Raw genomic sequence first — 25,610 nt, forward strand, 5'->3', positions numbered from 1 at the left:
CCTGCTATGGGTGCCGAAAAGTGTAAGTCTTAATGAATAGCCTGCTGTGGGTGCCGAAAGGGGTAAGTCTGAATGAATAGCCTGCTGTGGGTGCCGAAAAGTGTAAGTCTGAATGAATAGCCTGCTGTGGGTGCCGAAAAGTGTAAGTCTGAATGAATAGCCTGCTGTGGGTGCCGAAAAGTGTAAGTCTTAATGAATAGCCTGCTATGGGTGCCGAAAAGTGTAAGTCTTAATGAATAGCCTGCTATGGGTGACGAAAAGTGTAAGTCTTAATGAATAGCCTGCTATGGGTGCCGAAAAGTGTAAGTCTGAATGAATAGCCTGCTGTGGGTGCCGAAAAGTGTAAGTCTGAATGAATAGCCTGCTATGGGTGCCGAAAAGTGTAAGTCTTAATGAATAGCCTGCTAGGGGTGCCGAAAAGTGTAAGTCTGAATGAATAGCCTGCTATCTATGGATGATGAAAAGTTTGAGTCTGACTGTATAGCCTGCTAGTGGTGCCCAAAAAGTTCGAGTCTGACTATAGAGCTTACTTTCGGTTCCCAAAAGTCTGGCTAAATAGCTTACAGTCTTGAGATCGGATCCAGTCCATGGAATACGCCAATTCAATTCGTTTTATCCCTTTTGTTGTTTCTAGGTCGATTCCAACGGGACAAAGATTCTTGCAGGCTTCAACGATGGGGTCGTCCGTCTGCTGACCTTAAACAAGGTTGATCCATCTCAAGTTCGCAGCAAGAAATCCAAGTCGAACTATAAGCTGAGTCTGACTCAAGTGTTCAAGCCTCACACTAAGCCGGTGACTGTGATGACTATCGACAAAGAGGGCGAACTGCTCGCTACAGGGGTAAGAACTAGTCACAGTATATCACCCTCTTAATTGTTTAAAAATGTAACTTCCAGACAGCCGTTAAAAATTGTGTGTACTACAATTTTTTATTGATTTTTTTTTTGGGGGGGAGGGGTCAGTGCAATTATAGTGCTACGCTTCCTATTGTGTCTATCAATTTAGAATTTCAAAAAAGCGGGACCCCCTCTCCACGTATCCGTTTTTTTTTGGGGGGGGGAGGGGTCAGTGCAATTATAGTGCTACGCTCGCTTTTGTGTCTATCAATATGGAATTTCAAAAAAGTGGGACCCACTCCCCACTCCCCACGTTTCCGTTTTTGTTTAAAAAACGCAATAATCAATAGATATCATCCACGCGAAAACGTATACATGTGATGGGGTCTTAGCCAATGACCACGCGAAAACGTATACATGGTGATGGGGTCTTAGCCAATGACCACGCGAAAACGTATACATGGTGATGGGGTCTTAGCCAATGACCACGCGAAAACGTATACATGGTGATGGGGTCTTAGCCAATGACCACGCGAAAACGTATACATGGTGATGGGGTCTTAGCCAATGACCACGCGAAAATCAAAGTTGATTGACACAAACGCCATACCTTGAAGGATTGCCTCGCTGGTTGCATAGTGAAGTTTATGGCAATTAATTACCAAATATCCAAGTTGATCACGTTAGCGCGCATCTCACTATAAAAGGAAAAAAATAATAGTGTCCAGGGAATGGCATTACCACGTGGCATGAAATTGCTGAAATCTCTGGGCAAAAGGAATAACAAACTTCGGCGTCCATAACCGGACATGAAGGATTCCAGGTATTTATAGTATTACTAAAGCACTGACTTTTCTGCATGGCTAAGTATTTTTACTGCTGTTTTCAGAGTAATGACTGTACGGTTTTCTTCTTCTCTATCGGAGAAACATACAAACCAATTGGATTTGTGGAAACTGCTTCACCAGTCAAATCTATTGAGTGGTCCAAGAAAGGGAAGGTAACAAGGCAATGTAGATGTACTATTGTTTCGTAGCATGTATCATGTCTGCTTTTGAAGTTTGTGCATGGCATGTATTTTGAAGCCTTTTGTTGTTGCTAAGTACTTGAAGCTTTGTGCAACAATAACAAGCAGTGTTCAGGAAAATACGTATTATTCGCTAGACAAAACGATGTTTTGCTCTTCTCTGTCAGTAAAAATGCAGCGAGAAGCTGCGCCAGCATTTTATTGTTGTTGTGGTCAGTCTACGCTTGCAATGTTAAACTATTTGCATAAGCTCTTTATACATAAGACTTGAAGGGTGTATGTCATTAGTTTTCCGTGATTTGCTGTTTACTTAGGAACTCACAAGATAAGACACGGAAAATTGCCTTAATAGATCTTTTGGTTTTTCTGGTTATATATATGTGAAAGAGTAATAGAGCTTTCGGACGTTTCTGTACACACAGAATCTATGTAGTAGCATATCTGTCACCATTTTGGGGTTGGCCTTGCCTCGTTGAGTTTTGTGCTGGGCTGAGAATCCAGTAGTTGTAATGTATGACAATTGGGTTGCTGGGTTTTGCAATCATTGGCTATGTGGATATAGTAGATGATAAAACCAACTGCACTCTTTTATAAACAGAAAGGTAAAAGCCTGCTGGTGAGCTGTAAGGACGGTACTGTGCTGGAAGTTGAGGCTCCTGACCCTGGTGAGCATGACACAAGCAAGACCTTTCACCTCCCGCTTACTAACCTCAAGATCACTGAGTTCCTTTTCAAGAGCGTCAAAGACAAACTGAGGGTAAGTTAGAAGAACACACTTGACGCTGATGAGCGCAAAACTGCCTAATGAAGCTCAGAGTTGTCTCATATGTTTTCTTTCGCTGTCGAAAAAGGTTAAAAGCATGTATGGTGTCTTTTTATTAGGTCTTCTCGTGTTAACGACTTGTCCACGCCTCCTGTATTTTTAGAATTGTCTGGTGTTTTGGTTTGGCGTTTAAAAAATAGTGATTCGTATAAATTTAGAATGTAATCTTTCTATATTTGTTTTTCTGAACATGATTATGAAGGCAAAATCCCTTCTGTTTCATATCATAATGTTATTCCATCCCGACAGAAAGCCGAAGAGGCAGAGCGCAAAGCTAAAGAGGAAGAGGAGAAGCGAAAAAAGAAGGAAGCTGAGCAGGCACGACGCCGAGCAAGAGGTCTTGAAGACGAGGAAGAAGAGGAGGAGGAGGAGGAGACGAAGGAGGGAGAGGGAGAAGAGGAGGAGGAGCAAGATAAACAGCAAGAGGAACGGCAGCCCAGTGAGATCATCAAGAGCTTTTACTATGGACCTGACAAGAACAAGTTCTGGCTTTCAATGGTAAGCTTGTGACGCATGCAGCGAGTGGGTTGTACATAGGTTTAGCATCCAACTTTAAATAAGCTAACAGAAATGGTAGTTCCATACAACTTGCTTTTTCTTTTTTCCAAAATGGCCATGACTTTTTAGTTTTGTTGCGTCAAGTTCTCCTCATCCGAAGCTATAGATTGCCAAGATATTTCTGGCAATAAGATTTAATGCAACTGTTCCCTATTTCTTCTCAGGACGGCTGGGACGCAGGCTATCTGTACGAGTGTGATTTTGAGGAGAAACCTTCCTCTAAAGATGATGATACGACAGGCGAGCCGGTCAAATCTCTCCCTGTACCGAACAGCAACGACACGCCCATCAGATCAGTCTATCTAACGTAAGCAATCTCTAGCGACTTCTTCAAGGTGTAGCTACGACCTATTCTTACTCCAACTTCAACTTGAAAGGTTGCTTGAAACACTAAAATACTTTTAAGTAGGAGTTTCCGTGTCGACAATGACTCCTACGACCACTTTTCGCTTTTTGCTTCCAGTGTGAGATATTTACTGTTATCTTAAAAATGTGTAATAAGAAACATTTCAAAGTCTCCCGTCTTACAGTGGAACCATTGATTATTCCTTTTTAGGCATCTATCCATCTTTTTGTAGAAATTTGATTTTGACTCCCATGTCATTTAACCCAGATTTTAGCGCACGTTCTGTAAATGGAAAGGCATTCTGATAACCCACACACCACTTAAACTCAACAGCAATTCTGGTCGTTTCCTGATGTTTGGTATGGACGATGGTCAGATTCGTATTCATCCCGTTGAACCTGGAAAGGACCTGGAATCTTTATCCAATTACTGGTCATTCACGATTCATGACAATCACAACGGCTCTGTGTGGCAATTACGCACAAGCTTTGATGACAAGTATGTCTTCTCTGTTGGTGCTGAGGGGAATTTTTTCGCTCACCAGTTTATGGATAGCGCCGTAAAGGGCCTCAAGCTACCAAGCAAGGTGTCCCTCCCATCACCAAAGGTAAACTACCACAATCTAGCAATGTGATTTTGAACCTCATCTAGGTAAACTAAACATTTCCATTCAGACCTTCCAAAGGCTCTATTGTGCTATGAATTTGCACCCTTTTCAATATACGGTACCTTTATAGCCGTTAGGCTCAGACATTTTTCGTGGGGCGGGGAACATCGTCTCCAAGTCTTATTCCAGTTGTCTTGTTTACTTGATGAAAATGAGAGGAATAATTGGTAGAATGAAGGCTTCTAAATAAATATAAAATTGGTTCACCTTTATGTCACTCTGAGCTAGTGTCCTCCTAAATATTATGATTGTTTTTCAACTACAAGACCAGCCCTGCAATCTGTCAGCCCTGTTTTGTTGTTTGCAGAAAATAATCGGCGAGGATGGGCAAGAAATCGAAAAGAAGGTGGATGATATAGATGACCCGAATTTTTACAGGTACACGATCTCACGCTTGTCTAAGAATCGTCCATTAACTGTAAAGCACCGTACAAACAGCAATTGCTTTGTTGGAGTTCAAAAATTGCTGGAACCAGAATTAATTAACCACGAAACACCCCATTCAAACAGAGCATTGTTGGAATACAGAACACATAACATTGAATGGCCAAGAAATATTTTTGTAGGTTATTTCACGGTTGGTGAGCGCGTACGATTTTTATTCACGAGTTGTGTAAAACAAACGAACGAGCGCTGCGAGTGAGTTTGTTTTACACAACGAGTGAATAAAAATCGTCAAAGCGAACTAACCGTGAAATAACTTATTTATTATATACATACCGAGATTTTAAATGAGCGAACAGAACTTTCAGATATAAAACATTTCATTTTGCATGATACTTTTGTTCTTGAGCTCTATTGAGCTTGAGAATGAAATTTTACTTAGAAAATTAAATACAAAGCGTTCAAAATGGAAGACAATAGATTTGCTACTCTCAATGACATTGTACAGGATTATGTAGAAAGTCTTAAAAACAAGAATACAAAGGGAAAAACCGAGCGAGATGTTAGGCTGTAAAACGCTATCTAACATCACAGTCTCGTGCGTGACATTAGTGAGACAGATTCATTTCAATGTAAGTTTCTGTCTGTCTTCAACTGAACCGTCGGTCGAACAGCAAAGTCTAATAAAATGTAATTTAAGCTTATTATAAATTTCTTAGTATGTATATAATAAATAAAATACAGCATGAAAAGTGCTTTGTACACTTTTTATTCACTCGTTTTGTATCAAAAGAACTTTCAGTTTTTATCTACTCGTTTTGTATTAAAAGAACTTTCAGATATAAAGCATTTTATTTTGCACGTTACTTTTGTTCTTGAGCTCGATCGAGCGAGAGAATGAAAATTTACTGTGAATATTGAATACAAAGCGTTCAAAATGGAAGACATAGATTTGCTACTCTCATGATTGAACTGAGACACATCAAGGAGTTTCGAGCGAGTCGTCGAGCAAACGAAACGATTTTGCTCTTAAGTGAAAATAATGATATAGCCAATCAGAACGCCGATACGGCGTTTTTCACTAGTGGAATAAATCGTACGACCAATCAGCTGGCTTCTCTAGCGCGAAGAGACTAGTTTTATCACAATGTTTTTTGGCGCGTAAATCTCGGTGTGTATATAATAAATATCTTAAAGCTCTTTTTAAACAGGACAATAGTTAATGGAATATAAAACACATGTCCTTGCTGGGTAAATAACTAGTATATTGTAAATCCCTGGTCAAAGAGCAGTCCAGATATATTTCGCTGCTGGCGCTTCCATGCTGTTAGTTGCTGTGAGGTGCCTCGCCGATATTGTCTTTGTGTTTGACACGCCTGGCGCTGTTTCCACTGGGTCCAGGAATAAAGCCAGATTGAATTATCTGTGATAATTACCTTGCACCCTGCTGAACCACAGAGGGTTATAATGACATACTTTGTTACAGTATCGAGTTGGAGAAACAGAAAGCTGAACATGACCGGATGGTGAAGCTCGCCGAGGAAAAGAAGCAGGTGAGATTATACGGCTTCTATCGAATAGTTTGACGGCTGGAAATATAGAAATTGCAGCCAAGTCCCTGGCGTTGTTTTCGCGTTTCCTTTGGTGCGTCGGGCTCCCCGTGCCCACCCTGCCCAGCCCCTCACGGTCAACCACACAAATCCATAACAGAACGCAAGCAACGGGTAAAACAATCAAGTCATTTCTTACAAAAATGAACGGTGTTTGTCTACATTGCAAACAAATTTTTGGCTGATAGCTTACTAAATCTTTGTCCATTTCTTCGTGTGTTATACGTATATTTGTTTTTTATTAACGAAGATTTCACTAGGTTCGTACTGAAAATATTTCTTTTTTCCCTTATTTAGAAAGTTCGTCGTAAGATTGCTGAACTTAGACGCACCTTTAAGCAGCTGATGAATCGTAACCAGGACCTCCCAGGTCACGTCCAACTTGCCACAGAGGTAACAGAACTGCGTGTCTTTCCCTCTCCTAGCTCCGTCCGTAACTGATTGAAGGCTTTTAGACCGTAGCTAAAATCACGCCGCCATCTATCAATAAAAAATCATTAATGAATTATCAGCTTGTATTGATGATTATCAGGGTTATCTTAATGATTATATTAGAGTTCTGCAGTTGTATTTTCAAGTGAAAACAATGTTCATTAACAATTTGATGAATATATTTTGTATGGCTTTTAGGAATTCATCATTGATCCCGAAATTCGGAAAGAGCTCGAATCACACACACAAGAGAAGGTAGGAAGGATTACAAATATCATGCTGCATCACACCGTAAAGTAATCACGTTCCGATGTTTTTTTCGTAGATGTATCTGTTCTGCTCTTAACTTGCAGTTTTTACAATATACTGCGAACTCTCTTCGAAGATTTCATACTGCTAAATAGCCTTCCGTCATTCAAATCCTTGAAACGTTTTGATTTACCAGCATTGAAATGATCTGTAATCTCGCCATCTCTTCGTAAGGCGCGGACCACTTAAAAAGCATCAAATGTAATAACGTTTGAATACTTGGCTTCCTAAAACTCGCAAAATGGCCATGGTGGCGCACGCCAACATATTTAGACTTAGCACGTTTGCTACAAATGTTAACGCAACCTCTAAATACATATATGAGTACATATACAATAGATAGTAGACTGGATTGTAAAATATCCAAACTGCCTAAAGCAGTTTAAATTCGTCATTATTTAGCTATATTATACACCCCCTTGTATGGGGGAACCGTTTGCTGAGTTTGTATGTCCTTTCAGATCGATCTGGTTCATCGGGAGATGTCATGGGAATCGGAAAAACACGCTATCGGGCTCAGAAAACTCAAAAACCGGTACGTGATGAGGACTGCTATTCCTATGATCAGATTTAAGAATTTTGTTAGGACTTCGCAGAATTGTAATTTAATTTTGAGGTGGTTATGTAACGTGATTTTCTCTACCCAACCCCTCCACCCGCATCCAAAAAGTGCTTGAACTTCGTCCCTGTATACTACTTAGTTGACTAACGCTAATCATAGCGTTTTCCCACTAGTTTCAAGGACGAAGTTTATGGGCTCTCTTACTCTAGCCTAAAAATGAATAAATTCGAACCCCTTTATACTAGATAGATAGACGGTAGAAGATAGTGAATGCTTTTCACTGCTTCATCCCATTAGGTTCAAGGACGAGCTGGAATGTGAGCGTATAGTCCTCATTGCCTTCCTCACCGAGCACCAGGTTTCTTCCTTCCGCAAGAGCAAGCCTGATTACTTACAGCAGTTACTCCAGGACGCCGAGGGCCCTACCTCCAAGACTGCAGAAGGGGGCGAGGGAGTTGGTGGTAAGAAGGCTACCTCTACCTTCAGAGCTGCTCAGATGAAGCGGCAGAGTACAGTAGACAAGCTTATGGGTCAGCAAAAGCAACAACAGCAGCCTGGAGGTGGCCAGAGCCAGCTTGGTGGGAAGGTCGCCAAGGCACTTGAGAAGGCTGAAGCACGGCGACAGAAGAGACTCGCCAGGCAGGCGCAGGTATGTGTGATAAAGTGTGTCTTGTCTTTTTAACACGCATGTATTTCATGCATGTCTTGCCAGGCAAGCGCAGTTACGCCCTGTTATCTTGCCAGACAGGCAATAGTATGTCATGTATGTCTTGGCAGACAGGCAATAGTATGTCATGTATGTCTTGGCAGACAGGCAATAGTATGTCATGTATGTCTTGGCAGACAGGCAATAGTATGTCATGTTCGTCTTGCCAGACAGGCACTGGTATGTCATGTATGTCTTGCCAGACAGGCACTGGTATGTCATGTATGTCTTGGCAGACAGGCACTGGTATGTCATGTATGTCTTGGCAGACAGGCACTGGTATGTCATGTATGTCTTGGCAGACAGGCACTGGTATGTCATGTTCGTCTTGCCAGACAAGCACTGGTATGTCATGTTCGTCTTGCCAGACAGGCAATAGTATGTCATGTTCGTCTTGCCAGACAGGCACTGGTATGTCATGTTCGTCTTGCCAGACAGGCACTGGTATGTCATGTTCGTCTTGGCAGACAGGCACTGGTATGTCATGTATGTCTTGGCAGACAGGCACTGGTATGTCATGTATGTCTTGCCAGACAGGCACTGGTATGTCATGTTCGTCTTGCCAGACAGGCACTGGTATGTCATGTATGTCTTGGCAGACAGGCACTGGTATGTCATGTATGTCTTGGCAGACAGGCAATAGTATGTCATGTATGTCTTGGCAGACAGGCACTGGTATGTCATGTATGTCTTGCCAGACAGGCACTGGTATGTCATGTATGTCTTGCCAGACAGGCACTGGTATGTCATGTATGTCTTGGCAGACAGGCACTGGTATGTCATGTTCGTCTTGCCAGACAGGCACTGGTATGTCATGTTCGTCTTGCCAGACAGGCACTGGTATGTCATGTTCGTCTTATCAGACAGGCACTGGTATGTCATGTATGTCTTGCCAGACAGGCACTGGTATGTCATGTATGTCTTGGCAGACAGGCACTGGTATGTCATGTATGTCTTGCCAGACAGGCACTGGTATGTCATGTTCGTCTTGCCAGACAGGCACTGGTATGTTATGTTCGTCTTGCCAAACAGGCACTGGTATGTCATGTATGTCTTGGCAGAAAGGCACTGGTATGTCATGTTCGTCTTGGCAGACAGGCAATAGTATGTCATGTTCGTCTTGGCAGACAGGCACTGGTATGTCATGTTCGTCTTGCCAGACAGGCGCTGGTATGTCATGTATGTCTTGCCAGACAGGCACTGGTATGTCATGTTCGTCTTGCCAGACAGGCACTGGTATGTCATGTTCGTCTTGCCAGACAGGCACTGGTATGTCATGTTCGTCTTGCCAGACAGGCACTGGTATGTCATGTATGTCTTGGCAGACAGGCACTGGTATGTCATGTTCGTCTTGCCAGACAGGCACTGGTATGTCATGTATGTCTTGGCAGACAGGCACTGGTATGTCATGTATGTCTTGGCAAACAGGCACTGGTATGTCATGTATGTCTTGGCAGACAGGCAATAGTATGTCATGTATGTCTTGGCAGACAGGCACTGGTATGTCATGTATGTCTTGGCAGACAGGCACTGGTATGTCATGTTCGTCTTGCCAGACAGGCACTGGTATGTCATGTTCGTCTTGCCAAACAGGCACTGGTATGTCATGTATGTCTTGGCAGACAGGCACTGGTATGTCATGTATGTCTTGGCAGACAGGCACTGGTATGTCATGTATGTCTTGGCAGACAGGCACTGGTATGTCATGTTCGTCTTGCCAGACAGGCACTGGTATGTCATGTATGTCTTGGCAGACAGGCACTGGTATGTCATGTATGTCTTGGCAGACAGGCACTGGTATGTCATGTTCGTCTTGGCAGACAGGCACTGGTATGTCATGTATGTCTTGGCAGACAGGCAATAGTATGTCATGTATGTCTTGGCAGACAGGCACTGGTATGTCATGTATGTCTTGGCAGACAGGCACTGGTATGTCATGTTCGTCTTGCCAGACAGGCACTGGTATGTCATGTTCGTCTTGGCAGACAGGCACTGGTATGTCATGTTCGTCTTGGCAGACAGGCACTGGTATGTCATGTATGTCTTGGCAGACAGGCACTGGTATGTCATGTATGTCTTGGCAGACAGGCACTGGTATGTCATGTATGTCTTGGCAGACAGGCACTGGTATGTCATGTTCGTCTTGGCAGACAGGCACTGGTATGTCATGTTCGTCTTGGCAGACAGGCACTGGTATGTCATGTTCGTCTTGGCAGACAGGCACTGGTATGTCATGTTCGTCTTGCCAGACAGGCACTGGTATGTCATGTATGTCTTGGCAGACAGGCACTGGTATGTCATGTTCGTCTTGCCAGACAGGCACTGGTATGTCATGTACGTCTTATCAGACAGGCACTGGTATGTCCTGTATGTATTACTAGACAGACGCGGGTAAATCTTGTCTTGGTATTGTCAATTCTGTATAAATAAAACACATGTAACAATAACCTCCTGTTTCAGTGGGATGACTTGAATCGCAACAAACCTGACGAGAACTATGAGGACCCCAGTGATAAAGCTGCCATCAAGAACGCGCGGGAACACATGGGCGACTATAAGCTGAAGACTGCCAAGGACTACGTAGTGCCTGAGAGTCAACGTGTGAACGCCGCCAAGAAACGAGTTCAACTTCTCAAGTTACTGGACCAGGTAAGTGATGAGAGGTTTTTATATTACCCTTATTCGACAATATCGGTTCTCCGCGAATATTTGACATTATTCTAGAAGAACAATATCCTGGGATTAAAGGCATCTTTAGCCATTCCGATCCAACAAGAGGCATGGATTCTGTGCTAACACTGTTTTTGTAGTACCCTGTCTACAACGCTCTACAACATTTCCATCTGTAAAATGAGTGTCAATGAGTGCTAGGAGCTGTTCCTCAAAACGAAGATTGTATTTTAATGACTCAATAAAGTGTTTAAAATGTCTGATTTATGATAAATTCCCTACTAAAAATCTATTTAGTGAATGACTCTAGATGGAAAACTTTAAACTAAAAAGGCTTGGTTTTGCGCTTCAGATTCACTACTACAAGCTCAACTTCAACCAAAAGTTCCTCGCCTTACGAAACAAGAAGATGGCTGTCATCAAGGAAGCCAAAGAAGCTGTCAAGAAACTCGAAATGATTCAGAAGAAGCTTGATTTCCACTCAAGGCGACCCATCCCTAAAGTGCCAAGCATGAGACCCGAGGAGTGCCCGGAAAAGTGAGTTATACGATAGACACTTGCCTAATTATCCCAGTAGAAATGACTGGAATAGCGTCTCTAGGGGACTTGGCGTCACTTCGAGCTAGTGGCAAGTCCGTGTTCCGACCCCCCGTAATATTAGTAATGTTAACAATGGCTAAAGCATTCACCTTACAAGGTGGCTTATCTGTTGAGGCGTTAAACAAGGACGCGCGCCTGGCCCAAGTCTATATTCCCACTAAACAGAGCTCCATAAAAAAGCAAAAGAGATATGATCAAGTTCGAAATAATGTCTTAATCTTCAATGGTGCAAAGACAACTATATTTTCCATCTTCTCTGGTGACTGGACAAATGGAGAGATTTTGAAGCAAATAGGTTTTCAGGTTTTGTATTTTCACGCGTGCGCTGAAGAATAGCGTCATTTAAAACGAGCGCGCGCTGTCTTTAAATTAAATTATGTCGTTTTTGCCGTATAAAACTGCTCCCAAGAAGCTCGCCGTTATTGCCTTGTGTATACAGAGCATTTTTTTTAACTTCGAAAATATCAAAGTTAATCGACGGCTCTGCTTTTTCGATATTAACGGAGCTCAGCACTTGATGTGGACTAGCGAGAATGACGAGAATGACGGACCAGGTCCGCGCCTTTTATACCGCGGGTCCTTGTTTAAACATGAAATCGATCTACCAAGCTATGTCGGGAATTCGCATTTGATCCCAAATTCAAATCCTCTATCAGAATTTGCTGGAAGCTACGCAGTAGCAGAACAATGAAGACACAATCAGCTATTCTCCTTATGTTTATTGTTTTCACAAATAGTTTATTTTTCTACAACCCTCTTGAAGTCGCTCTTGAGTACAATTGCATCCGCTCAATCCACGCTATAGTACTGACAGTCAAACTGATGCCCTAGCGACCAGTCTCGCTCCTGGCAAATCTCATTACAGTAAAACTTACTCATACAACCACTACAAGCCATCATTCCAAATCCATGCGCCTTACACCAAGAGCAATCCAGCACCAGTCCATTTGGCTCGTCACCGATTTGCTTCTTTTCAGCAGCCTCGGTGATTTCTGGCTGGTTACCCGGGTTTCGCATTCCATCTGATTGTTCCTCGTTGCTTTCTGGTTGGTTACCCGGGTTTCGCATTCCATCCGATTGTTCCTCGGCGCTTTCTGGTTTGTTACCCGGGTTTCGCATTCCATCTGATTGTTCCTCTGTGCTTTCTTGCTGGTTACCCGGGTCTCGCATTCCATCTGATTGTTCCTCGGTGATTTCTGGTTGGTAGCCGAAATTCTGCATCGCATCTAACAGCTCTTCGGCGGAATCTGGACTTAAGCTTGTGACGGGAATGAACACATGCACATCATTTGAGATGCGGTCATTTTCCGTTGCTGTACAATTGTCCATCAGTGTTTTGCTAACCTCATCTTCTACCTCATTTGAATGGCCAATCCATTCGTCTACATCTTCTGAATGGCTAATCCCCTTTTCTGCCTCTTCTGATTGCCTGATTGCATTCAGGCCCTCCACTGATTGGTCGATGTCATCCCCGGGCTCTTCTGATTCGTTCATGTTAACCAGTGCGCGCACATCTTGACTGATCTCTTCCTGTTCTTTTGCATCTTCTGTTTTTCCGGCAGCGGTGTCTTCTGATTGGTTGTCTCCACGACATTCAGCTTCTCTTGGTTGTTTTCTGCTTCCTTGCCCTTCCAACACCGGAAGTGACATCACCAACCGGAAATCGTGAAGTCTGTTGACTAGTGACATCTGTGCGTGGCATATCGGCTCTTTTTGCTCGTCATCCTCTGTGACGTCATTCCTTGCGGGCACACACGTCTTCTCGCGCTGGTCTGCGAATAATTACATGAATAATAGAATACTTTTACTTTTTGAGTGCCAAATTCAAGCCAAAAGAAACACAGAAAAAGGATACAATTTCAATAATAATAAGTCCTTACTGACGAAGCATTCTGGCTAAATAGTAAGCGCTGAATAGAGTGTTTTTTGTTGTCGTTTGCCGCCAAAAGCCAAAAGATTGCTCGGGTTTGGCACACAAAAATCCACGTGATTTCAGTTATTTAAACAACTCTTGTATGTGAAGCACTCGGAAAAGTCATTTCAGTATGAGGCAAAAGCCACCAGTAAACTGTTTTAAGCTTGTTACACTCTATCATGCAAAAACATGGGCAAAGAACTGTTATATAAGCATAATAATAATTCAGCGTAAAAAATATTTGTTTGTAAAACACAGCGTTGCGTAGACATTATTCCATCAAATTGAGCGCACGTTTATTTGCAGTAATGGTATTAAACAGTTAGCTATCACCTAGTGTCCGGTACCTGGTTGCACCGCAATGTCATCCTCGACACACCGCATGTAGTCACTGTGGTCCCGCACGAACTGTGTGATCGTCTCTCGCCTGGTTCTGTCACGCACCTGCCGCAGCTCCTGCTCGTGTTTCCTTTGAAGCTCGCGCACCACGGCCATCATCTCGCGTCTCTTGGCATCCACGAGAACCTTCGGCATGACAAGTACTTTAGAATTTGGAAACTAAATGACTCTTAGACCCCGTCCCCACGTATCCGTTTTCGTTTGAAAATGCAACCTTTTTGAAACGGATACGGGTATCGTCCACACGGAAACGCGAAAACGATGATCGGAAACGGAACAATTTGAAAACTATCTCCAGAGTGGAATAATTTAAAAACGATACCCCTTCGGTGCCGTGGGGACGGACGAAAACGGAACCTTTCGAAAACGATGGCGTGCTAACTCAGGTCCAGTCCAGGTGGCGCGCGAGTACGCATGCGCTGTAGAAGTTGTTATCGTTTTCGTATCGTTTCTGCGTTTTCGTGGGGACGGGTCGTATCAAAATGAAACGCTTCGTGTGGACGCGGATCTTTTTGAAAACGGAACAAAAAGGTTGTGTTCTCAAACGAAAACGGATACGTGGGGACAGGGTCTTAGACAAGATAGATAAATTTTTTGAAGCAATGTCATGTGCTGCTGGAGATGCAAATAAGTCAGATGCTCTTAGGGAATCCAAGTTAAACAGTTTGCACAGGTAGCTAAGTCTACATTCCTACAGTTTGTGCGTTTACGGTGTACATATGACATGGAAGAGTGTTTATCAACTCTCGCTGAAGCTTAACACTTGATCTGTTATCGTTTATAATACGTTTTCGTGCATTTTTCTATAATACATTGTTACAGTCTTAAAGACCCAAACCTTGTTAAGGAATTCTTAATTGTTTTTTCTTTTATTTTCTAGGTAAAATCTTAAGTGTCTGTTATCTTAATTAAGATTTCTTGGATATCACAACTTCAAGTTTTCGTTATTTCCTCCGACATAATCGTTGACTTGGCTATGGAAAAGCAGTGTCTTTATCTTTTTTGCTATACGCGATAATTGACTTTAAATAGAATCATAGAATACATTTGGTTTATATAAATTCATCCTACCTCAACCGCTTCTCTGGCTTTTTTACAGACTTCTTTGATGGTTTCTCCGTTTTCTTTCTTGTTTCTTTCTATCAATCTCTTGAGGCGCTCCTTTCTCTTCTGTATGCGCTCGCTCTCAAACTCCCTTGCCTGTGATGCAATCGCTTTCCCTTCTACTATTCGCCTTGGACCTATTTTCTCTTTCTCGTGTTGTACCACTCCTTTGCAGGTTCGCTTAGCACTGCTTGAATCCTCCGGTCTCCTGTTACTTTCCATAAATACAAGCTGGACGATTTGTACTTTGTTTTCACTCGTTTTTGCGTTGTTTGTTCTGCTTTTGTTGTTGCTTAGCAGTCTTAGTTACGTCATAATTGTCGCGCGCGCGCTTTATGACCGTTACTAACGTGCTGCAAGTCAAACTTGAGCGCGCACTCACCATGGTTGTTTTCACTACCGTACACAAGCGCAACAGTATGCTTAAAGCGAAACAGCTTGGTGAACTTGTGCTTGACTTATTCTCGCTTGTGTTGAATTTGCTCTGCTTTTGCGCTTGAGGTCTAATGAGATTCTTTAGAGTGCGCGCTAATAGAGCGCAAGCGTGAAGCACCTTATTTCGGATGATTTCATTGTCAGCAAAATTTTGGGAAAAGTTACTAACCATGCCGGCACGACGAATTTCATTTTACATTTTCTATATTTTTTGTAATCGTTTGCAACGTTTGTTGCCTTTTTAGCAGCTGTTTACACCGAATATTTTGGCATTTTTTGCCGACCAATTTTAAGCTCTTGTAGAGTAGATCGCCATACTTGTGTAAAATGCCTTGCAATTGTTAAACCTGGAAGTGGTAGCATTCACGGAGCTTGTTATCGCACGCTTTGTAGACGACATCTTGCCCTCCATTCACAGGCGCCTTGAGTACACGCGTGACCAGCTCTTGGAGTTTAAGAAAGAGAAGGACGAAAAGGACAAGCAAGGCGGTGGTCATGACGATGGCGGGGGTGGTGGCGGAGGTTTTGGCGGCTTTGGAGGTTTCGGAGGGGGAGAGGTAAGTTGTAGCTTGTATAGTTAATAGTAAATTGTATAGTAAAAAAGCTCTCTTTAGAGGCGACTGAGTATTGTAGTTGTTTGTGTGTGTATTTAGATAGCCTTGTGACCTCAGATGATATACTGATATATCTGTTATTTTCAATTTAGTCAAAACTCGGTGCTGGGAAGTCACGTGACCGCTCCATCTCGTCTGTTTCGGTCCATTCCTCGGGAAGGCCCAAGTCCAGTCTCAGCGGGGTGACAGAGAAAGGGACCCCAGAGCCCACCCTGGAAGAGGTTCCCGAGGAACCCTCCCCGCTAGAGCAGGAACTACAGTACGAGGAGCGAATAAGGTAAAGTTATATGTTAATAGAAAACTCGCACAAAACTATTATTTTCTTCTGCATTTACTGGATCAAAATCTGCGATGCATACTTGACTGTAAGTACTACAAATCTTATTAAAACTAAGAGCTGTAATATGATAGGCAACTTTAAAAGATTTTTTGTTCAGGGTGGAGCTGGCCGTCTTAACACTATTTCCCAAGGCGGCAGTAGTTCCAAGTGTACATTCACCTATCTTGTCTCTCGTTCTAGCTTGTCCCTCGTTCTAGCTTGTCCCTTGTTCTAGCTTGTCTCTTGTTCTAGCTTGCTCCTCGTTCTAGCTTGTCCCTTGTTCTATCTTGTCCCTCGTTCTAGCTTGTCCCTCGTTCTAGCTTGTCCCTCGTTCTAGCTTGTCCCTTGTTCTAGCTTGTCCCTTGTTCTATCTTGTCCCTTGTTCTAGCTTGTCCCTCGTTCTAGCTTGTCCCTCGTTCTAGCTTGCCCCTCGTTCTAGCTTGTCCCTCGTTCTAGCTTGTCCCTTGTTCTAGCTTGCCCCTCGTTCTAGCTTGTCCCTCGTTCTAGCTTGTCCCTTGTTCTAGCTTGTCCCTCGTTTTAGCTTGTCCCTCGTTCTAGCTTGTCCCTTGTTCTAGCTTGTCCCTCGTTTCCTTGTACAGGTTGAGCTACGAGCAAGACGTCCTTGTTGACCACATAAACTCCATGCTTAGAAAGTTCGATGCCGACCTTCGCACCCTCCGCCACGAGAAGATGAACACGGAGGTGGGCCTCAAGTGCGCTGACCTCCGCCAGGTCACTCTCTTCGAGGAGTTCGTACTGCTCAAGGACTTCGAGAAACGCGAAAATATTTACGCTAATAAGGTTAACACGAGGCTAGAAGAGAAGGAAGACATGCAGGACAAGGTGAGAGGCCCTAAAAATACCAACCAACAATTTACCTTTTTTTCTACACCGCGAGTGTCTTTAAACGATCGTCTGAAAACAGAGCGGTTTCAAAGATGTTTTCAATCGTCTTAGCTCGTTGTTGTAGGAAATGACCTATGTTTTTCTGGCTTGTGCATACTTTTCACTATCGACTCTGGCTGTTTTAGGGAACAATTGTCTATTTATGAAATCAATCTTTGCCTAGGTTGAGGACTGTCAGTTGAAGTTAGACACCAAGAAACAAGATATTGAGAAGCTACAAGACCAGGAAAAGGCTCTGCACACAACCTTTGCCACCACTCTCGGCGAGAATAACAAGTTCGAGAACTTCCTGACAAAAGTCTTTAAGAAGAAAATCAAGAGGGCCAAGAAAAAAACTCAGGTTTGTTGTGGCTTATATTCAATCGTAACGTATAATGTCTGTAATTTGTTATCCTATTTACCCGAGGTAAATGTGTGATTACTCTTTGCTCATTCTTAATGCTCATTCTGACAAAAAATGTTAATGTACTCAAATTACTGTGATGACTTGATGGGCTAAAAGCCCCCCGCCCCCTCCATATTTTATGAACCGCTATGACCATCAAACTTATCGACAATAATCACTAGCATGCAAAGAATCGTCACGCCCTATTTCGGGTGTGGTCGAATGATTTATGACGTCACAATGACGTCATAAATGCGTTGATTGGTATTCTTTTAAATATTGCCTGAATTATCAGATATCGGGTTGAAATCATTTTACATCATTTAGATATGTCAAAATCATCCTTTTAACTTTACAATGCAAAAAGGCAATAAAAACGTTTATAATCAATTTTTTTGGAAGAATTTCCGCCATCTTGGGTCCGCCATCTTGGATTCTTATAATTTTTGCAAAAGAAAAAAAAATCTGTAATTATTACAAAAAAAGTATTTGCATGCATGTATTACTATGCATGTATTACATGCATGTATTACTATGAGCAATAGTAATGATAAATGCATAATATTAGCTTTTAAAGTGTCATTTAGTAAATCTAGTGACATTTTCAACAATAGCTTTGAGAGGGCAAAATTAACCCGTCCTTCCCCTCCAAATATCCGATTCTAGTGCTATTGTGAAACTTGTCACCTAAACAAAATTAAAAGGTCAAAAGAGGCATTTAAATCTGAGAAACAGGACCAAAATATAAAAAAAATCGCTACTTTTTACTTTTGGGGAAACCTATGTGTGAAAAAAACCATGGTAACATGGAGAGTCCCCTCGACATGTCAATGGCATCAAAACGTCCGCAGATTTATTTTAGAAAAAGTCAGCAAGTTTTAGCCCCTTAGCTTCTATTGTTCAGAAGTTATAGCAATTTTCCCGTGGGTGAGGCTTAAAGAGCCCCCCCCCCCCCCCAGTCTGAATAGGGTTAAGGTGTTGGAATTAAGTGAGAGATGGCTCGAGTTAGCTAAAGCAAGCGGGTAGTTCGAGTTACCTTAGACCCTTCATGGAGTCAATTGTACCTTGTAATTGGCTGAATTCGAGCCAGTTAAGATTTAGTTCCAATTAGCAAGTAGCTTGAGTCAGCTCGAGTAAGTTAAAGTTAGCGTGTAGTTCGAGTCTTATAGAGTTCTAGTTAACGATGTAGCTCGAGTAGGTTAGCGTTTGCTAGAGTTAGTTATAGTTAGCGAGTAACTCTAGCCAGCTAGAGTTCTAGTTAACGAGTACTTCTAGTCAGCTATAGTTAGTTGGAGTAAGCGAGTAGTTCAAGCAGCTGGGGGGTTGAGTCATCAGCAGTCAACTTCACATGGAAATAATTTCCGTCACTAGACAGAGGAAGGGTCTGACGAGGATAGCGAAGATGAGAACAGCGATGATGACTTTTCATCTAGCGACGAGGAAGACAGTGATGCCGAGGAGCTAGATGACAGTGTTTGTCCACCTGGGTGCGACCAGGCGCTCTTTGATCATGTGAGTACGATCTAACCCACTATGCACTTCAACCCACGACTACACCACCCACCCTCTCAGAGACTAGACTAGAGTACACCACCCACCCTTTCTAAGAATAGACTAGAGTACACCACCCACCCTCTCAGAGACTAGACTAGAGTACACCACCCACCCTTTCTGAGACTAGACTAGAGTACACCACACACCCTCTCTGAGACTAGACTAGAGTACATCACCCACCCTCTCAGAGATTAGACTAGAGTACACCACCCACCCTCTCAGAGACTAGACTAGAGTACATCACCCACCCTCTCGGAGATTAGACTAGAGTACACCACCCACCCTTTCTGAGACTAGACTAGAGTACACCACCCACCCTCTCAGAGACTAGACTAGAGTACATCACCCACCCTCTCAGAGATTAGACTAGAGTACACCACCCACCCTTTCTGAGACTAGACTAGAGTACACCACCCACCCTCTCTGAGACTAGACTAGAGTACACCACCCACCCTCTCAGAGACTAGACTAGATTATATCACCCACCCTTTCGTACTAGTGTCCGCGATTCGCTGCGTCTACGACGTTAACACAAATTGTCGGGAATTTTTTTGTTAAGTTTTTTTTTTGCACAATCGCATAACATCGGCACTTTATTCACTGATAATCCAAAATTACCGTCACCACTAGGGACGGTAATTTCAGTTAATGGAGCCGGAGCCAGGCTCAAAGGTCACTCGTAAATTATATCGTATGAGTACACGTATCATGCTACGATAGCACAGGTATTACTCAATATGTTTCACGTGAGATACCTTACTATACACGTTCTTAATTCTTATTGGTCGCTATCTACCTATATAAAGCGCCACACCTAAAGTAAAGTCATTCGCTCTTTCGCTTCATAAGCTACGGGTACTGTAAAGAAACATTTGAATATGCCTAAACGTTCGCGTTTGTCTGGAGGAGATGAGTTTTCTCGCCTTTCTACCGAGGTGCTTGGTCTGCGACTACAAGCCCTCAACCTGCCCTCTGGTGGAACACGGCAGCAACAGATAGATCGCCTCCGGCAAGCCACTCGAGGCGGTGAGGAGGCTTCACCTTCAGCCCCGAGGGGCAAAGGGGGCGCCAAGCGCCCACCAGTCATCCGACGGATCCGACCACCAGTCATCCGACGGATCCGACCGGTTTTTCTGAAGCCCAGCTGTCGGTAATACGGAAAACTGTGTCCGACGCTCTCGCAAGTTGGCGACCACCACAGCAGGACACTCCATCACCACCAGTCGTCGCAAGCGAAGGCACTCCTGGCTCGGCGTCTCCCTTGGTTCTCGATCGCCCATTGGACGAGGCACTAGAGGGCAAGATTACTCGGGGTGAGTACATCGATCTTGCTCTCCTTCTCCCCGATAATCTTGCCCACGCCGGGCCCGAATTCCAACTTGGTTTCGCCGAGAACTCGGAGAGCGTCAGGCTCTTGTGCAATAAACGACAGAGCATAGACTCATTCTATAAATGGGTCATCGCATACACGCGGTATGCGCTTACGATCGTCACGGCATTTCCAAGACGGGCCCGGGAGATGATCCAATACCAAGCGATCATTTCATCCGCGGCGGCAAAATACCGGGGTTTTGCGTGGCTCACATATGATGAGAACTTTCGCCGCTATGCCGCTCAGGATCGCTCAATTCCCTGGGATCGTGTCAATCTTGAACTGTGGACGGTAACATTCGCCGGGTTGGCTAAACCGCACTGCGCTTCGTGTTCCAGCCCCTTCCATCGCTCCGAAGACTGCCCTTCTGGTCAACACCGCCTCGCCACACACCGCTCACCGCGCATTCCTCGTAACAACGTGTGCTTCGACTTCAACCGAGTCACCGGCTGTTCCCGTCAAGCCTGCATCTACCCTCACGTTTGCCAAAAATGCGCCGACTCCCATCCCGCTCACCAGTGTCGCGCCGGAATCTCCGCATCCGCAGGCCAGCGCCAAGGCAACAGAAGCCAAGCTCCGGGTCGCCCAGCTGCACAGTAAAAGAAAGGCAACGATAAGTACACCGATTAAAATAGATCTTCTAGAACAGGAACTATCTTCCCATCCAGATCGTGAATTCGTGACTTCCCTACTTAATTCGTTACGTTTCGGTGCCCGCATCGGTTTTGATGGCACCCAAAAGTCTCGTGTTTCACCTAATCTTATTTCAGCTCGGGTGCACCCTGAGATAATTTCAAAAAACATAGAAAAGGAGGTCAACTTAGGTCGTATGGCAGGCCCGTTCTCCGCGCCCCCATTACCTAACTTTCAATGCCACCCAGTTGGGGTAGTGCCCAAAAAACATTCGGCCGACTGGCGCACTATTTATCATTTATCTTTCCCCGAGGGAGATAGCATTAACGATGGAATTCCTAAAGACCCTTACTCACTCCAGTACGTTAGAGTGGACGACGCTATTAGCATTCTCACCTCACTCGGCAAAGGTGCCTTTATGGCAAAAACCGACCTCAAATCGGCGTTTCGTCTAATTCCAATACACCCGAACGACTGGAATTTACTGGGGGTCCGTTGGGAGTCTCGTTATTATGTGGATTTATATTTGCCTTTTGGTTTACGCTCGGCGCCGTTTTTATTTAATCAACTCTCCGAAGCGCTAGAGTGGGTTCTTAAACATAATTACAACGTTCGTAATGTTATTCACATATTGGATGACTTTTTCGTAGCGGAGTCATCTAAACTAGGCTGTTTAGAGAGTTTCACAAGACTGCTTAAATTCTTTATCTCAGTGGGGGCCCCTGTTGTGGCTTCCAAAACAATCGGTCCTAGTACAACACTTGAATTCATGGGAATCGAGCTCGATACCCTACGTATGGAGGCGCGCTTACCTTCCGATAAATTAGAACGTCTTAAAGCATCCTTGCGGGATTTCAAGCGAAAGCGTTCCGCTCGCCTCATAGAGCTTCAATCCTTGATCGGCACTTTGCAATTCGCCTGCCGCGTTGTTGTTCCGGGTAGAACTTTCCTTCAGCGCATCATAGATCTCACGCGTCGGGTAAATCACCGATTTCATCACGTCAAATTGAGCCACGGTTTCTTTCAAGATTTAGCAATTTGGCAGCAGTTTACGGAGAACTGGAACGGCAAAGCTTTCTTCCTCGAAGAAGCAATCCGAACCAGCCCGGATATGGAACTCTATTCCGACGCTAGCGGTAGTATCGGTTTCGGCGGTTACTTCTCTGGGCGCTGGTTCCAAGGCCGATGGCCGCCTCACCTCGCCATATCCAAAAAGACAGGCATTAGTATCGAATGGCAAGAATTATTTCCTATAGTAGTAGCCTGCTCCCTATGGTGCTCCGAGTTCTCGGGCAAGCGAATTCAGTTCTGGTGTGACAATCAATCAGTCGTTCACATTGTCAACACAGGTCACTCAAAAGCGCCCAGGATTATGTCACTTATGCGTCACTTAGTAGGCATTTCCATGGCTCACAATTTTGTTGTGCGTTGTCGCTTCGTACCAGGTCATTTCAACGGCATTTCTGATGCACTTTCTCGGTTTCAGATGGCACGATTCAGAGAGCTCGCACCGGCCGCGGACCAGACCCCTTGTGTCATCCCGCCTTCGCTAATGACCCTCTAACGCGCGAGGTGAAACACTACGCTGATAAGGCCCTTGCTATCAACACCAAACGCACTTATCACGCAGGCGAGAAACAGTTCATTGACTTCTGCCTCATGAATAGGCTTTTTGACAGCCACGGAGACATTCTCCCAGCTAGTGAGAGTACTCTTATCTATTTTGTTACCTTTCTCGCGCGTAGAGTAAAGCACGGTACTATTCGCACATACTTGGCGGCCGTTCGCAACATGCACATCGAAAACGGATTCCAGGACCCTATACAGGGTCGCCTAATTTTAAACAAGGTTTTGCGGGGCATTTTACGGGTGCAGGGTCAGCACAAAACAGCTCGTCAACCCGTAACTCCACAGCTCTTAAAGGCCATTCGTCCGGTTTTGCTTAGCTGGCTAAGCGCACATGATTTCCATATGATTTGGGCGGCATTCACACTTGCCTTTTTTGGTTTTTTACGTTGTAGTGAGTTTACTTGCCCAGGCGTACGCAACTTTGACATAGTTTATAACTTATCTCCAGTCGACATAAATTTCCACCCTAACCCTTCAGCACCGCTTTACATGAAAGTCGTCATTAAGGCATCCAAAACCGACCCTTTCAGGCAAGGCACCGTTTTGACAATCGCACGCTCCGGTTGCGACCTATGCGCCGTGTCCGCGATGCAAGAGTTCGTTCGGATCTGTGGGTACACAACAGGACCACTTTTTCGGTTTCGTTCCGGTAAATACCTAACTCGGTCATTGGTCTCTAGCATTCTTAGAGACGCAGCACGCGCTTGCGGCCTTCCTCATAGCAGTTTAAAGGGGCACTCATTTAGAATTGGGGCGGCAAGCTGCGCTGCCGCTGCAGGCCTGCCCGACTGGCTTATCAAAGTGCTTGGTCGTTGGTCCTCGGATTGCTACCAGCTTTACGTGTTGTTCGTCAACTCGTAGTCGAGTATGACCATAGCAATACTGACAGTATAACAATGTCTAAGGGGCGGAGGGATGAATCCGCAGGTGGCTTATAAGGCCAATTCGTGCAAGAAAACCCCTTCCACAAGTCGGACACCAGTAAGAGGGGGTCATATTGGTAGGTTGGTCAGCTCTAGCCTTGCGTTTTTGGCGTTTGTTTTTGGCTGCGTTGGAGCGTTTATTTTCTGAGTGGATGGCACCTTTGTGAATCAGATTACGCCAAATCGGTCTGTCAGATGCTGCAGTTTCCCACGTTGAAACGTCGATATTGAAGTCTTTCAGATGTGATTTGATGCAGTCTTTATAGCGTTTGCGCTGGCCTCCAACTTTCCTGCTTCCACGGCTTAGTTCACCGTACAACAGCTGTTTGGGTATTCTGGAGTCTGACATACGGCAGACGTGTCCTGCCCATCGTGTCTGAGCTTTGCGCATGGTGGTAATGACGCTGGGGAGGTTTGCTCTCTCCAGAACCTCAGTGTTTGTGATTCTATCCTGCCAGCGGATATTTAGGATGTTTCTGAGACAGCGGAGATGGAACTGCTGGAGAAGTTTCTCATGTCTTCTGTAGATGGTCCAAGTTTCGCAGCCATAGAGAAGTGTTGTTAAGACGACTGCTCTGTACACTTTGATCTTGGTGCATTGTGAGATGCCTCTGCGTTCCCAGACTGACTTCCTCAATCTCCCAAAGGCACTGCTTGCCTTCGCGATGCGGTTGTTGATTTCTGCATCGATGTTGGCGTTGCGGGAGAGAGTGCTGCCGAGGTAGGTGAAGTTTTCTACATCTTGAAGTCGCTGCCCCTTAACTGTGATGTTTGGTTCCTGATATGGTTTTCCTGGGGCGGGCTGATACATCACTTCAGTCTTCTTGATACTGATGGTGAGGCCAAAGTTGTCACAGGCGGATGAGAAAGCGTCCATTTCCTGTTGCATGTCATGCTCATTGACGGCGTTGAGGGCACAGTCATCAGCAAAAAGCAGGTCCCGAATCACAGTCTCTTTGACTCTAGTGACGGCCTTCAGACGTCGTAGGTTGAACAGCTTTCCATCACACCTATACCTGATGGGGATGCCTAGGGGTGTCTCCCTGAAGGCATCAGTCAGCATTGCAGAGAACATCAAACTAAACAGTGTAGGGGCAAGGACACAACCTTGCTTGACTCCATTTGACACTTGAAAAGGGGCAGAGGTATTTCCATCATCAAGAACACGGGCCATCATCCCATCGTGAAATTGTCTAACAATCTTTATGAACCTCTCGGGGCAGCCGAACTTCGCCATGATTTTCCACAGTCCCTCTCTGCTCACAGTGTCGAACGCTTTTGTTAAATCTACAAAAGTGGTATAGAGATCTTGATTTTGTTCCACACTTTTCTCCTGAATCTGACGTGCAGCAAAGATCATATCAACAGTTCCTCGACCTGCACGGAAACCGCATTGGCTCTCAGGGAGATGGCCTTGCTCAAGGTGTTTGAGGAGACGATTGAGAAGCAGTCGGGCAAAGATCTTTGCAGCGATGGAGAGAAGTGAAATCCCTCTATGGTTGTCACAAGATCGCTTGTTGCCCTTTCTCTTGTAGATGTGGACGATTGTGGCATCTTTAAAATCTTGCGGGAGGGTCTCACTTTCCCAGAGCGATTGGAATAGCACTGTTAATTTGTGTAGGAGAGAAGGACCGCCTGACTTGAACACTTCGGCAGGGATGGCATCAGAGCCGGGGGCTTTTCCAGTCGACATCTGCTTGATTGCCTTGACAACCTCATCCTCTGATGGTGTTATGTCCAGGTCTGGGTTTATGTCCACCTGTGGAAGGCGTTGTATGGCTTCGTCATTGATGGATGATGGACGATTTAGAACGCCATTGAAGTGTTCTGCCCATCTCTCTACTATCATGTTTTTGTCAGTGATGAGTGTTGCTCCGTCAGCGCTCAGTAG

At 44.4% G+C, this 25,610-nt stretch overlaps 3 protein-coding genes and 1 long non-coding RNA gene across 5 annotated transcripts in view; 2 read left to right on the top strand and 2 right to left on the bottom strand.

Annotated features, from left to right (window-relative positions):
• Nucleotides 1–25,610, top strand: part of LOC5503324 (cilia- and flagella-associated protein 44-like) — a 47,429-nt gene that overhangs the window by 15,598 nt on the left and 6,221 nt on the right. For both annotated transcript variants that reach the window (XM_048732457.1, XM_048732456.1), the window contains 19 exons: nucleotides 635–841; nucleotides 1,727–1,837; nucleotides 2,463–2,621; nucleotides 2,937–3,185; nucleotides 3,410–3,552; nucleotides 3,925–4,198; nucleotides 4,566–4,636; nucleotides 6,129–6,195; nucleotides 6,550–6,645; nucleotides 6,883–6,939; nucleotides 7,455–7,528; nucleotides 7,853–8,204; nucleotides 10,722–10,910; nucleotides 11,284–11,468; nucleotides 15,803–15,941; nucleotides 16,091–16,275; nucleotides 16,917–17,160; nucleotides 17,387–17,563; nucleotides 18,980–19,120. In XM_048732457.1, the coding sequence (XP_048588414.1) occupies nucleotides 635–841; nucleotides 1,727–1,837; nucleotides 2,463–2,621; nucleotides 2,937–3,185; nucleotides 3,410–3,552; nucleotides 3,925–4,198; nucleotides 4,566–4,636; nucleotides 6,129–6,195; nucleotides 6,550–6,645; nucleotides 6,883–6,939; nucleotides 7,455–7,528; nucleotides 7,853–8,204; nucleotides 10,722–10,910; nucleotides 11,284–11,468; nucleotides 15,803–15,941; nucleotides 16,091–16,275; nucleotides 16,917–17,160; nucleotides 17,387–17,563; nucleotides 18,980–19,120 (3,120 nt within the window). The remainder of the gene's footprint in view (nucleotides 1–634; nucleotides 842–1,726; nucleotides 1,838–2,462; nucleotides 2,622–2,936; nucleotides 3,186–3,409; nucleotides 3,553–3,924; nucleotides 4,199–4,565; nucleotides 4,637–6,128; nucleotides 6,196–6,549; nucleotides 6,646–6,882; nucleotides 6,940–7,454; nucleotides 7,529–7,852; nucleotides 8,205–10,721; nucleotides 10,911–11,283; nucleotides 11,469–15,802; nucleotides 15,942–16,090; nucleotides 16,276–16,916; nucleotides 17,161–17,386; nucleotides 17,564–18,979; nucleotides 19,121–25,610) is intronic.
• LOC5503338 lies at nucleotides 12,236–15,271 on the bottom strand. Its single transcript, XM_001624373.3, has 3 exons — nucleotides 14,917–15,271; nucleotides 13,794–13,971; nucleotides 12,236–13,303 (listed from the first exon to the last, which is right to left on the bottom strand). Exons 1-3 carry the CDS (start codon nucleotides 15,169–15,171, stop codon nucleotides 12,321–12,323), a joined length of 1,416 nt encoding a protein of 471 aa, XP_001624423.3. The 5' UTR covers nucleotides 15,172–15,271; the 3' UTR covers nucleotides 12,236–12,320.
• LOC125572234 lies at nucleotides 19,872–22,120 on the bottom strand. The gene is made up of 2 exons (XR_007313693.1): nucleotides 21,980–22,120; nucleotides 19,872–21,123 (listed from the first exon to the last, which is right to left on the bottom strand). It is a non-coding gene; the product is annotated as an uncharacterized LOC125572234 (long non-coding RNA).
• On the top strand, nucleotides 21,122–23,746 carry LOC125572233. The gene is made up of 2 exons (XM_048732458.1): nucleotides 21,122–22,516; nucleotides 22,654–23,746. The coding sequence occupies exons 1-2, from the start codon at nucleotides 21,364–21,366 to the stop codon at nucleotides 23,655–23,657; spliced, it is 2,157 nt and encodes a 718-aa protein (XP_048588415.1). The 5' UTR covers nucleotides 21,122–21,363; the 3' UTR covers nucleotides 23,658–23,746.

The sequence above is a fragment of the Nematostella vectensis genome, chromosome 9, assembly GCF_932526225.1.
Source record: "Nematostella vectensis chromosome 9, jaNemVect1.1, whole genome shotgun sequence".
NCBI classification, from domain to species: Eukaryota; Metazoa; Cnidaria; class Anthozoa; order Actiniaria; family Edwardsiidae; genus Nematostella; species Nematostella vectensis.